At 48.9% G+C, this 14,542-nt stretch overlaps 1 protein-coding gene across 7 annotated transcripts in view; it reads left to right on the top strand.

The window, feature by feature from the left end:
• The window catches only part of CDH4 (cadherin 4), an 803,867-nt gene that overhangs the window by 776,940 nt on the left and 12,385 nt on the right, over window positions 1-14,542 (top strand). For all 7 annotated transcript variants that reach the window (XM_053245224.1, XM_053245227.1, XM_053245226.1 and 4 more), the window contains one exon: window positions 10,778-10,917. In XM_053245224.1, the coding sequence (XP_053101199.1) occupies window positions 10,778-10,917 (140 nt within the window). The remainder of the gene's footprint in view (window positions 1-10,777; window positions 10,918-14,542) is intronic.

The following is a 14,542-nucleotide window of genomic DNA, read 5'->3' as shown; positions in this document are numbered from 1 at the left end:
TTTAACACTTAGTACCTACGTGCTCTTGCGCAACACCACTGGTGTTGTTTTAGACACCCGCAACAGCACAGTGGTTGAGAGCAGCCTGCATTACTCTGCATAGGATATCAGCCATTGCAAGAGAGATGGGCATTCCTGTCTCTGGGTCCTTTCCCCATAGCCTGGGTGAATCGAGAATTTGGAAGCTGTTCCGAATAGCACTGGGGAATAATACTACAGATGCTCTAGCCAACATATAGCCTCTCCTGAAGCTGAACTAGGATAGCCCTATAATATTCCTGGCCAGTCCCTGACCTTACATACCAATCACTCCCTATTGCCCAACTTGCAAGGACACACCCACTCCATGCTGCAAAAGAAATGGCAGGGGGCATATGGTTAGCCAGGCCTTGCTCCATCCACTGCACGGAAAGACCTTATGCATCCTCAAAGGACCCTTTGCTTGAAGCAGCTTGCTCGCCACAGCAGCCGGAAAGCTGAGGGGAGGCTCAGTCACAAGAAAAGGTTGGCCAGAGCCCAGTTTGCTTCAGGAGCTCACACAAGGGGCTTGTACTAGGCTAGAGGAGTGTTGGGTCTTCTAGGATTGCAGCATAGGTGTAGAGTCCATTGGAGAAGGGGGGACAAATGTCCCCTGGCCCACAGGGTCTGAGGGCCCCCCAAGGGCCCCCCAGACTAGTCCTCCTTTGCCTTCATGAGTCACCCTCAGACTCTTTTCCTGCTTGCCTGGGCAAGTTGTAAGATAAGCAGCCTGCTGCAGTGCTTCCTTCTGCCTGCTGAGAAGCTTCTTCCAAGAGGTTTGAGGTGGGCGGCCAAGCTGAGCAGGGAAGACAGGCAGAGAGAGGCTGCTGTAGCCAAGCAGGAACCACCAGAGGAGGGCTGCCCAGCCACAATCTGCCGCCGCTGCCACCCCCAACAGAGGAGGATGGCGACCCCCCAGTGGCTCCATGCCCAGCTCCATTCCACGCCATTGAGCCGGCTCTGCTGCTCAACGGAGAAATGGGAAGAGGAAGGCTTAGGTGGGCTAGGTTGCCCTCCCCCTTGCATCTGATGTCAGATGCAGGTGGCATGGCATGGGGCGCTGGGGTGCGTGCACAATTTGCATGCACGGTGGAGGCCTCCTGGCTACACATTGTCCCCTGGCCCCCAGGAAGCTTGCTATGCCCCGGCATTGCAGCTTTCATTGTTCAGCCTTCATTCATCAGCCTTAGACCATCACACCCATACACACACCTCTTTAATAAGTGAATTGTAGGGGCATAAGCTTCAGACAGTGAGTGGTAATTAAAGCAAGGGAAGCCCAGAGTCATTACTGGAAGGCATTGGGGGACAGGAGGAGGAGGACCAGGCAGCAGCGGCATAGGCATGGTGGCTGCTAGCACAGCAAACAACTGCTAAGTGGCTAGTAGTCCCGGTGTTTTATTTTGATATCACACGGCTTCTATTCCCAAGGCAACTGTTACAATAGATGAAAACCATTGACCCTAACTTATAACAATATAGTAAGAACAGCAGTTACAGCAAATAAAAGAGCCACATCAAGAGGCCAATTAAAACCACTCAGTCAGTGTCTGGGCACTGCGAGCCATTTATCAGCCCTACAGCTGCCTAAGACTGAGCTGGTATACGTCCAGTGCTTCACAGGAAGCTGCCTTCTACCGAGTCAGACCATTGGTCCATCTAGCTCAGTATTGTCTACATTAGGGATTCTCAATGTTGGGTCCCCAGATGTTATTGGACTTCAACTCCCATAATCCCCAGCCCTAGTTGCCTTTGGTTGGGGATTATGGGAGTTGAAGTCCAGTAACATCTGGGGACCCAATGTTGAGAATCCCTGGTCTACACTGACTGGGAGCAGCTCTCCGAGGTTTCAGGAAGGAGTCTTTCCCACCCTTACTTGGAGATGCCAAGGAGTGAACCTTCTGCATGCAAGCAGATGCTCTACCACTGAGATGCAGCCCCATCCTCTAAGGGGAATATCTGACATCAGCCAGCACTCACATGTAGACACTCATTCAAATGCAAACCAGAGCAGACCCTACTTAGCAAAGGGGACACTCCATGCGTGCTACTGCCAGACCAGCTCTCCTCCTGGTGATGCCCTCCATTAAGGTCATTCGGCCCCCTTCTCCCCTGATTGCCATTCAGAGACTGAGACCTATTGCCCTCCAGGAAACTACCTGCCCAGCTGCCAGTGCCTGAAATCTTAACTGCAACTTTAACACACTTGAGAGAAGAGCAATACAATAGAGAAAAATAGTGATGGGAGAAAACAATAGATTTCCAGAAAACAACATGCAGAGTGAAAACAGACCTAACAGCAATAATAGAGCTTTCTGTTCATGCGAGCGGATATAAAGGAGTGAGCTGTTTCTGCTATCGACACTTCGAAAGCCTCTTTTTTCGAGGTAGATGTAAAGGCGTTAATAGGACAGTTTTTCTATGAGCGTGACCAAAGAAACCCTTTAAGAACAGCCATTATAATATTGTTTTCACACACCAGGCAGTTTGCTGCTTGTTGTGAGAGATGGGTGGGGATGGGGGCGGGGGGTAAGGGAGCATTGGGAGTTGGCATACATTGCTAAGCTTGGGGGGGGTCTCTTTTTTTTTTGTCAGAGATAAGAGTTACATCTGTATTTTATTTTACTCCAGAATAGACCTGGGAAATGTATTAAAGGAATGTTGAGCAATTTGAAAACCATTTTGTTTTGCTAGAGAGAGGGGAGGATAGCCAATTGACATATGGAGACTGTAATTAGCTGTCCAGTCCTCTCGTCTTCACTTCAGTGCGTTTTTGTTGGGTAAAACTGCAACAGTGCTTGGAAGAAGAAAAGGGAGAGGGAGAAAAAATTAACAGGCTTTTCCTGCCAAACGGCTTCATCTGAATGGATTCTTTGGTGAGGCGTGTTGGAATCGGCACATCACTGAGCTTCTTTCTTTCCGTTTCCTATCATGAGCCTTGTGACACCATTTTTAAAAGAAAGGTTGGAGACAGACAATGATTCTTAAGAGTGTTGAAGCGATTTGAGAAATTTCACTTTCTGTGGTGCAGAAGGATATTGCAGAGACTCATATTTTCAGGCTCAGCTGTAATGCTGGGCTGCACAACTTCGGCCCTTTGTCAGATGTTAGATTACAACTCAGACTACAACCCCCATCATCCCCAGCCACAGTGGCCAATAGTCAAACATGGGGGAGATTCTCACAACCAACAAAAATTGGGCTGGGAGAGCCTAGCCCGATTTTTGTTGGTCGTAAGAACCACCAGGCTCGCAGCCGAGCCTGGTGGTTCTCGAGCGGGTAACCCGCTCGAGAACCCCCAGCAAAAAGCAAGTTTGCAGAGCAAGCGCTCCAGCAAACCTGCTTTTTAGGCTCGTGAGTAGCTGCGGCGTGGCTTTGCGCCACGCCTACTCATAGGTAGACCCCCGGCCAGGAGGCGAAAAGCTGCCTCCTGGCTCGGGGGTCTCCCCAGTATGCCCTACGTGCTTGCGCAGGGCATACTGGGGCTTGCAGGGGCTGCTCCCCCCACCAGCTCCATCACGGAGCCGGCCATTGGGTGGGCGGCTAATCCAGCCACCCAGGGCTCCCTGCCCGCTCGTCTGCGGGGAGAGCGTGCTTAGCCCGCTCTCCCCGCAGTTTTAACAAAAGCGGGTCTCACGGATCGTGAGACCCGCCTCATGGTGGGAGTTGTAGTCCAACATCTGCAGGAGGGCTGAAGTTGTGCAGCCCTGTTGTAATGTTTAGCTCAAATATGATATGAGCATTAAAACCTCCAAATGCTTCTCCAGCTTCTATTTTAATTGGAGCAGAGTAGAATTCTCCCCATTCTCCTTCAAGGTCAGCAGCCCTTGGGGAAACTACTTTTCCCAGGTGACAAATTCTGTCCCTTTGTCCATCCTTCCCACTTTCTACAGCTGGATCAGCAGCAGCACATAGATAAGTGGGTAGGATGGAAAGGCAGAGAGAGTTTGGAGGCTCGTTGGTGGATATGTGGGAGAAAGGAGGCTTGTGTGGGAGAGCTCAGAAATTGATTCAGATTGGCTCAAAAATAAAGCTGAGCCACTTCACAATTTTTCAGGGAATCGCTTGGTTTTTCCCCAGACCAAGCCAAATTGAACTTGGGTCTTTGGTCTGGTCTTGTGGTAGCAAACATGACTTGTCCCCTTAGTTAAGCAGGGTCCACCCTGGTTGCATATGAAAGAGAGACTAGAAGTGTGAGCACTGGAAGATATTCCCCTCAGGGGATGGAGCTGATCTGGGAAGAGCCGTTTCAAGTTCCCTCCCTGGCTTCTCCAAGATAGGACAAGATTTATTTATTTTTATAGGACAAGATTTTTTTAATTGAACCAACAAACTACCAAAGTACTGTAACTCAGGGATGGGGGATTACAAGGCACATCAGGTAATCGGTGGGGGGGGGGGGTTATGTCCAACGTCCATTTCCATAATTCATCCCATTGCTGTTTAGAAGAGATACACTTGTCTTTTTGCACATAACCATACAAACTTTTCCAGAAGAGATTTACTTTCTCATCCATGTGAACCTCTTGGTCGGGTCTTCCCTCCCTATTCCTATGCAGGAGCATTGCATAAATGACATACAGGTTTACTAACCTGATTACGAGAAGGGGAACGTTCCAATTGCCTAGTATGAGGGCACCTGTTCCGTCCTGTTTCCTTGAAGGTTTCTTTCTGGGACCTCGAAAAGAGGTTCTGTCGCTCAAACCCGAGGTTAGTTCTTCCCAAGTCTGTTTTCCAAATCAGGCCGCTCTTCAACTTGCTTACTCCCTGCCACACTCTTTTGGCTACCACACACTCTTTTAAGAAATGTGAATGGGTTTCCCTGAATGGCTGAGAGAGATTCCTGCCTGCAACCTTGGAGAAGCTACTGCCAGTCTGTGAAGACAATACTGAGCTAGATAGACCAATGGTCTGACTCAGTATATGGCAGCTTTCTATGCTCCTAAGCTCAGCCATCACTAACTGTGTGCATTTGTTTTCCCCCTGCCTTTCCTCAAAGGCACTCAGGTTCCTTCACCCCGCTTTTATCCTCACAGCCTGTGAGGTAGCATAAGCTGTCCCTGAGTCACTAAGGGAGATTTGGACCCAGTTCTCCTAGGTCCTAGTGAGGCTAGTCACACACATGTGCACAACCAAACTAAGGGAGCCCAGCCCAGTTTTGCACACATGTGTGAACCACCCAGATCAGGCCGATCCCGGTGGCTACATGGCGGCAAACCTGCCTATTTAGCCAGCCATCTAAATGAGGTTAAGGGAGCGAGCATTTCCTTAACTTCATTTTTGTGCTCGTGTGTCAGCCGCGGCTGCTTGCAGCCACGGGTGGCACAAACGAGGAGGGGAGGGGGTTCCCATAATGCACCGTGCACTTGTAGGGTGCATTGTCAAAGCTCCGGGGTACAGGGCAGTGCATTCCAGCACCCTGACCCCCAGAGCTGATGTGGGAGCCGCTGCTCACCTGGGCAGGCGATCCGCCCACACAGGAAAAAAGAGGAGATCGTCTGTGGGAAAAGTGGGTTAAACCTTCCCGCAGCCTGCCCGTGAGCCCCTCTCACAGATCGTGAGAAGAGTCTCAATCTCTCCACTACGCCATGGTTACTCTGCATGTTAACTGTGAGCATTAGTTTGAGAGGCACAAGTAGGAGAGCGGAGAATTCTTTCCTCAGAGCAGCTTCCGATGGTGAAAGAAAATGGCGTAAGTTTAATTTCACCAAACTCTTCTTCAGGCGAAAGGAGACACGGGAAGCATTATCTTGCCTGGCCAGAGCAGATCTGCAGTTCCATTGCCTGCTTTCCCTCGCTTGACAAAACCCACCAGCACTCTCAGTAAAGAGTTCAAAGATGCTCAGATCTGCTTTCTAAGCCAGGCAGCTGAAAGAGGATCTCCGTGCATTTGTTAATATGATTTTGGAAATATAGAAAGCCCATAAAAAAGGAGAAAAAGTCCAAATTGGATTAGGTGAACTAATGTTTTATCCAGCCTCTGTTGCATTCCGTCAGAGAGAATCGCACATCATTAAAATGAAATTAGCCCAGCTGCAGATTCAAAAGGATTTATTCTACCCTGTGAGTGCTGCAGGGGCGGGGGAGCACCATAGCAAATGCTGGCCCCATGGCTGTTTTTAATATGTTGATGTACTACTTAGAATGCCTGTGAAATTCAGAGCAGACACTTGTGAAACCAGCAGGTGCTTTTCTTTGGAAGAAGTGCATTGTTTGTGGCAGCCATGACCACAGGGAAAGACCGGGTGAACCAGGAGCTGAATGTGCTGCACTTAATACTGGAGGATCTGGCTTCAGATTCCAGGACAGCGACTTCCTCAGGCCCATAGCTTAGTGGTCAAGCATGTGTTTTTCATGCAGTATAGGGATGTGCAAATCAATTGGATTCAAATCCATTTGAGCTCGAAATAGGCCTTTTTGAGTAATTCGAACTCCAATTGAAATGCCCTTGAAATTAAGGGCCTGTTTTGAGCCTGAATCGAAACTAGCCTGATCCGAGCTCAAATCGATTTGAATTATTCAGATTCTAACCAAAGACACTGGAAGGCTGAAGGTACCGGAAGGTAAGAGCCCTCCACCACCACCTCAATCTGGTTAGAGAATTCCTTAAATAGGGCCTAGTTTGGGGAAGGGAGGGGTTAGGTACTAGTAGGACTATAGGACAGGAGGGGTGGGTTTGGGTAAGAGAGGCCACAGTAATCACCTAGAGCAGGGATTCTCAACCTTGGGGCCCCAGATCTTATGGGACTTCAACTCCCATAATCTGTTGGAAATGAAGGACTTTGCGCTGTCTCTTGTCTAGACATAGGAGGACAGACTAGTTAGTCAGAGGGCTAGAGGGTCCAGACATTGGTCATCCCTTCTCTACTGCTCTGACACTATCCCTTTGATATGTAGATTGCTAATCTTGGGGACTTCCTTCCTTCCAGCCACTTCCTTCCTCTTCCCTTCCTTCTACCTTGCAACATGCAAGCTCATCTCCCCTGTACCATGTGTGCAGAGATGCAGAATCCATCTGCATCCAGCTAGATAGATAGATTAGAGATCCTAACTCCTCACTTTCCTATCTAGAATGGAGTTCTCGAATAAATACTACTTATATTGATTTGAAACTATGAACTGGCTCCAAGTTACTATACTCTCAGCGTACACACATGCCTAACTAAATTCCGCTGTGCACTCTGCTAGAATGAAAAAGGGTGTCTCTTACCAGAGAGAATTCCCAACATAATCCCCAGCCCTAGTGGCCTTTGGTTGGGGATAATGGGAGTTGAAGTCCAACAACATCTGGTGACCCAGGTTTGAGAACCTCGGACCTAGAGCCTTTGGAGTCAGGTGGTATATAAATTAAATTAAATTAAATTAAATATAATATAATATAATATAATATAATAATAAAATAATCCCCTACCTTTCCCCTTCCCTCCCCTCCCCTTCCCTTCCCTTCCCTTCGACTTAACCCTTTGTTGCTCATTCCAGAATGTTGAGGGGGCAATATGCTAAATCATTGTAAACTGCTTAGAGAGCTTCCAGCTATAGAGCAGTATATAAATGTAAGTGCTATTGCTATTGCTATTCCCCTCCAAAAAAAGCCCCTCCCCCAAATAAAGCCTACTTCGGTATTTGTGGGGGGATTTAATTTTTATATCTTCTGTGTAGAAGATCGCACTGTGTTTGGCACACACAGCATAACTAGACCACCCCAACCCTACATACCCCCCTTTTAAATACCTGCCTTAAAGGTCCTTCTTCTCTCCCCCACCCGCATCAGAGTTAGGGCTTCAATTTTTAAAAAACCCCAACATGTGGGGGGCAGGGGCAGGAGGCAGAGCCAGGAGCAGAGTGGCAGGCAGAGGGACGGGTGAGGGACCTACTCCCCAAGTCATTCCCGCTGATGTGGATGTTTGCAGGCTCTCCTTTCTAGAGGAGCCAGATCCTGAAATGCAGCCACCTTTGGTGGCTGTGGTAGAAATAAGGAGAGGGTTTTACCCTGTCAGGGAACATAGGAACATAGGAAACTGCCATATACTGAGTCAGACCATTGGTCTATCTAGCTCAGTATTGTCTTCACAGACTGGCAGTGGCTTCTCCAAGGTTGAAGGCAGGAATCTCTCTCAGCCCTATCTTGGAGATGCTGCCAGGGAGGGAACCTAGAACCTAGATGTTCTTCCCAGAGCGGCTTCATCCCCTGAGGGGAATATCTTACAATGCTCACACATCAAGTCTCCCATTCAGATGCAACCAGGGCAGACCCTGCTTAGCTATGGGGACAAGTCATGCTTGCTACGACAAGACCGGCTCTCCTTTCCAAGCTCTTCTTGTGGCAGCAGAGGAGGAGGAAGTGTTGGCGGCTACTAGCCCAGCCAGATCACTCTCTCCATCCTCCCCAATCCTCATTGGCAATGTGACCCTTCCCCAACCCCTGTAGGAGACTGAGGAGGAGGAGGAGGAGGAAATACTTCCACTTCCTGGACCTGTAAATGCTGCAAACATCACTAGGAGGACAGCCGAGCAGGGTCAGTTTGTGTCCATCCTCTGTGTGGCACACACTTTGAACCTGGCCTTGCGGGATGCACTTGACCCTTCTGGGGTTGTGGCCAGGCAAGACATCCCCGCTGCAGGCTCTAGGCTCCATCCTGCTGCTGCCATGGCTGCTCTTGTGGAGAGGTGCTGCGAGACAGCAGCTTTCTTCCATCAGAGCGAAAAGAGTAGGCGTATGCTCAGGGAGGGGCAGCTTGAGCTTGGCCCACCTGAACACCTGAGTGATCCCTCAGGATGTTCCAACCCAGTGGAACCCCTCCTTTCTCTTGCTCCAGCACCTGCAGGAGGAGAAGCCATCCATCCACGCCCTGGCCAGGGAGTATGGCTCGGAGGTGCGTGACCTATCCAACCAGGCAGAGGCGTAACTAGGGAAAACGGCGCCTGGGGCAAGCACTGAAATGGAGGAGGGGAGGCTGAGGCACAATCAGGAGGAGCGTGCTGGAGCACCTACTGCTACTGAAAAGTCCACCCCTAACAGCAGCATCACCACCACTTCCCGATCCAGCAGTGCAGCGTAGTGTCCCTGGCAGGGCCAAGGAAGTCGGCACTAGTTCTGCCTCAGCATTCCACCCAATGGTTCACATAGGGCTTTCTTGGCACCTTGCCTGGTGTACGGGAAGAGCCATGGAGGGTGAGTGACTCATGGTCACCCCCATCCTCTGCTACACCACTGCCATCTCACCCCACCCTTGCCATCCCCAAAATCAGATGCGTCACAGGCTGCCGACACACGCAGACACAGATGCATGCCACTGCCATGGCCAATGATAAAATGATGGACTGGTGCCCTGACCCATTGTCAGGCTGTCAGCTGGGGCACAGCAGCAATATGAGGCCATGGTGTTATCCAGACACAGGCAGGCAGGGCTGTACACTGGAGAAGAAGAGAAGAAATGGACTGTGTGTGTGTGTGTGTGTGTGTGAGAGAGAGAGAGAGAGAGAGAGAGAGAGAGAGAGAGAGAGAGAGATTTTCTTGGTGATTGCTTTGAGATGAACTCCATGGACTAACTTCCTTGTGCTTCAGTCACTACTCTGCCTTCTGCTCTGCAATCTGCATTGCAAGGTGTACTCAGTGAAAATGTGGCTGAAGTTGCTCTAGTTGAGCATATGGCTATGCTTACTGCTAAGGGTGCTGCTGTAGCAGAGGCTGCAATGATGGAAAGTAAGGACGGCAGCGGTGAGTTGCTTAAATTATTATGGATTGCAAGCCTCAATGAATTATCAAGGAAATCCCATCTCTGAAAACTGAAATAAGACTTTCCCTCCAGCAAAAAAAGTTGAACTAATGGACTAGTGAACTAATCTCTTCTCCTCTCCTTGTTGAATATAATCTTCCTTTACATCTTATATTTAAAATGCTCTCCCAACTTGTGATTTATTCTCCTTGGGCATTATTGACTACTTTTCCTTCATTGCTAACCAGATTTGATTATTTATTTGAAATTAGCTTTTAAATTAGCCACATTTTTACTAATCATCCCCTTTTACAGAGATGTGTTTTTCGTCCTCATTGGCTTGAAGACTTGGTCTGTGGCTCAACAGTTCTTGTTCTGTTCAGTGAATTATTGTCTTAATAACTTGATCTCTGTTCATCAGAAATTCTTTTGAATGACATCTTAATTGGCTGAAATGGCTCTTGACTTCTGCTGTCTAGCTTTTGAAATATTGTGCTTTCTAGAAGGGAAGGTGTCTTCTTGATCATTTATCTGACTATTCCTTGCTGATTTGCTTTGCAGTCTTGATTCATATGTTGTTCGGGCTATTACAGAATTGATTGCCAGGTTTAAGGTTAACTTTGCCACTTTAGGCTATTTAGAAAGGTGGGGTATAAATCCCAAATCTATATCTATATCTATACTTAAATAAATACCTAATCAAATTTTAACAGAGTGAATTAATTCAAGGATCAATTTTGGATTATTAGTCTGGGCTGGATGTTGACTTTAATAATGTTTTAGTTAACAGATCTGTTTTTCTGGAAAACTGTAGAAGACAATTGGCTTACCTATTGGATAGTTTTTGCCATCTTTACTGAATTTCTGTGTGGTTCAAATATGCATCTCAGGTCCCAATGCTGCATTCACAACTCTAGTCTATCAGTTACATAGAAATGGTCAGGGCAGTTTTAATGCCCTCCTTTTGGCTGAGGTTGCTGGTCTATAAGGGATAGTAGATCATATGCATTCAGCCATGTCTCTTTCTTTTGTTTCTCTTGCAGCCATGGTATTGCTCTTTGTGGTATGGATGAAGCGCAGGGAAAAAGAGCGGCACACAAAACAACTTCTTATTGATCCTGAGGATGATGTCCGGGATAACATTCTGAAATATGATGAGGAAGGAGGTGGAGAAGAAGACCAGGTGAGGAGGAGAGCACCTTCTGCAGAGGATCAACCACGGTCTGGCTTCCTATGCATACCCTTACCATTTAAGCAATAAGAGCTTCATTCCCATCATTACATTTATGTTATTCTGGAACATAAATGTCCGTCCGACACCCAGTCACAAAACATAAACTGAGTGTGATGCAATTTCCAAACCTGTACAATACGGTACATTTCGAATGCTAGCAGACACAAGAATATACTGGGTTTTGAGGGCATAGTAGTGCAGTCTCTCCAGAAACCCCATCCGGTCCAAAATTAGGACCAGATTAGGGCTAGGCCTGCAGGCCTCAGACTTTGTTCTGGTCTTCGCAGCACAAATAGAGGTGCAGAGCATGGTCAAGAGGAGGGATTTTCAGCCAGGGCTACTTGGACCCCTGGGGAAACTTTGAAGCCTTGTCGTGGGTAGTACTTCTACCTCTCTGACTCACTTGCTTGCTACACTGTTGGCTCCCAATTGGAAGATCCTTTCCTCAAGCTGAGATGAGTCCTTTCCAGGAGGGGAGGGAGAAGAGTGTCAGGCAGCATCCCTCCTTCCTCCTCTCCATGTCCCTTCCTCCTCCTCTCCACTGGTCAGTTGTGTGCTCAGGCTCAGCCCACTCCCTCAGACTGACTGACAGGCTCAGTCGTGAGGGGAATGCTGACATGGAGGCCGCTTTCGAACACAGCATGCAACCGTTCTTGTTCTGTTTAGTGAATTATTGTTTTAACATCTTGATCATCTGTTCATCAGAAATTCTTTTGAATGACCCCCCGCTGATGTGGGCCCCCTGGAATATCTGTTTTAAAATAGAACTCATACTCCTTACCTCCTCCTCCACACTCAATCCTTACAGACTCCCAAGCAGTCCGGGCTACAGTGGACGAATCAGAGGTTAATCAGTGAACCCTAAAATCATCCCAAAGATGATCACCAACCATGATCTGGCAGTCCCTGGTTTCTGGGTGCAGGAGCCCCTCCCTGGTCTGCCAAGGCTGCATCCCAGCAAACTCTGTGGCACTTGCTTCACCAGGCAAGGTGCAGCAGCCATTGGCCATGGTCTTCAAAGGGGCACACCCAGCATAATTGCGCCTCTTTGGTATTCACTGTCTGCCCTCAGCAGGGAAAGGGCATTTAAACCCTTTCCCTCACAGCGCTGGTACCACCGCTCTCGTAAGAGCCCCACAGCCAAACAGTCTCACCCCAAGCACAGTTTCTGGTAACACGGGGATGGAGAGGGTCACTCTTTTCCTGTTACTCCTGGAAGGGGTCATGACGACTTCCTAGGAGGAACTATGTATATGAGGGCAGGCAAAGGATCCTGGGGTCTGGTCCACTGTGAAAAATGATGCTCTTGGACTTGTAGACCTGGGCCAAGCAGTCCAGGAGGCCCTGACACACTCCTGCCCCGTGTCAGCTTGCCGGCCAGGGATTAGCCCTCTCATGAGAGGGCCAGTCCACTGAGGAAGACCAGAGGCTCCACGAGCTTTGGGTCTCCATAGGACTGCACCCTCATGAGGTAGGCCATCCAACCATAGAGGCCCCCACTGATGTGGGCCCCCTGGAATATCTGTTTAAAAATAGAACCCATACTCCTCACCTCCTCCTCCTCCACCACACTCAACCCCTACAGACTCCCAAGGAGTCTGGGCTGCTCCATGTGTCCGGCCATTTCCCTGTGGGCTTAGTCTGGCAAGATCGGGGATGGCTCCTAGTAGACATTCAAAATTCCCAGTCAGGGACTGGCGTTGCGGCGTATGCAGATCGGCCGCTGTGGGGAATCATGAGTGAGGGGAGCCCCAGTTTTCAGCAATCCCTGGCAAGCCAGGTGGCCATGCTGGGCAAAAAGCAACATCCACGTGTGCCAAGGGACAACCAGATTGCCGGAGCGAGTCTTTTCATTCCTGCTGCCCACCAGCCGCCATGACCTGGAAAGGTGTTGGTGTGGTAGCCTTCCTTGGGGCTTGCATGAATCTAGCAATGGGGCTGGGCGGCGGGAGCCCTCCAGCTCACATTCATATCTCTGTGGCCTGCCACTCTCATGAGAGAGTAGTCCTTGGGAGAAGGGATGATCACATATTGTCATCACAAATTATTGGCGACCACATCCCTGAAACATCATTGTGGTGTACCCCAACATGGTTCTTCTCGTGCGTAATGCCAGAGACTGCATGCTTGCACCCAAGAGGACCCACTTCCCCAATTAATTTGTACAAAAAATAGAGTAGAGCCATCAAAGAATTCCAGTAGCTGCCTTTCAACCCAGACCCTGGGTATCACTCCCCTGGCATGTGCTCTCTTTGTTGGAAAACAACCGGGTTGCCCGGTTGATGGTGCCACCAGGATTTTATCACTTGATTTGTGGAGAAGTGCCCATCTTCTCACCCCATACCCGTTTTCTGCAAATTGCCAAAGGGGGGTACATGGGACACAGTGGAAAGCGGGCATCCCCCAATGTGGCTTTTCCCTTTGACATGCTTTGAAGTTTGGGATGCAGCAATGCAGCATCCCTGTTGCTGGGCAATGGCTGCAGGAGTGCAGTGACAGCAGAGGGCGGGGCAAGTCTCAGAGACAGCCAGGAAGAAGTGCAGCAGGCATAGAACTGGCTCGTCTTTGGGCTGGTCTGAGCTGCCCTCTCTATGGTTTTTTGCAGCAGCCACAGCACAAAACCCAGGTTATGGCAGTGGCAGAATTTGGATGACATGATGCCAGTTTGGGACTGGCATTGCGGCTGGTCCCACAGAACCGTAAATTTGCATTGCGGCTTTCCACCACATAGGGTCAGAAATTGCATTGCGGCTTTCCACTACTCTGTGGTGGAAAGGAAACGGACAATGCATGGTGGACCTCCCTAAGAAAAGGCTTCCAGAGTCTGTGGCCACAGAGAAGGCCCTCACCTGCATCCCAATCAAATGTCGTTTGTACTGCGGTGAGAAGCAGTGCCTCCACAGGAGATCTTAATGAGCAGACAGGTTCATAACTGGAGAAGGTGAGCAACATAGGAACATAGAACATAGGAAGCTACCACATACTGAGTTGGACCATTGGCCCATCTAGCTCAGTATTGTCTGCACAGACTGGCAGTGGCTTCTCCAAGGTTGCAGGCAGGAATCTCTCTCAGCCCTATCTTGGAGAAGCCAGGGAGGGAACTGGAACATAGATGCTCTTCCCAGAGTGGCTTCATCCCCTGAGGGGAATCTCTTTCAGTGCTCACACATCAAGTCTCCCATTCATATGCAACCAGGGTGGACCCTGCTTAGCTAAGGCAACAAGTCATGCCTACTACCACAAGACCAGCTCTCCTCTCTGTTAGGTAACCTGGTCCTTTACGTAACCTGGTATCCTTTAGGTAACCTGGTCCCAAGCCATTTTGGAATGTGAACTTATTATGAAAGGGCAATGCTGCATTCTCCAGCACCCATATAGTCCTTGTAATAGTACCAATACAACATATGTGACAATATTTATATACCACTCTTCAATAAAAGTTCCCAAAGCAGTTTACATAGTAATAAAAAAAATGGCTCCCTGTCTCCAGAGGGTTCACAATCTAAAAAAGAAACATAAGATAGACACCAGCAACAGCCACTGGAAGGATGCTGTGCTGGGGATGGAGAGGGAC

This window comes from Hemicordylus capensis, chromosome 4, assembly GCF_027244095.1.
Source record: "Hemicordylus capensis ecotype Gifberg chromosome 4, rHemCap1.1.pri, whole genome shotgun sequence".
Taxonomy (NCBI): Eukaryota; Metazoa; Chordata; class Lepidosauria; order Squamata; family Cordylidae; genus Hemicordylus; species Hemicordylus capensis.
The sequence above is the reverse complement of the archived record's forward strand: the minus strand, read 5'-3'. Positions and strand labels throughout refer to the sequence as shown.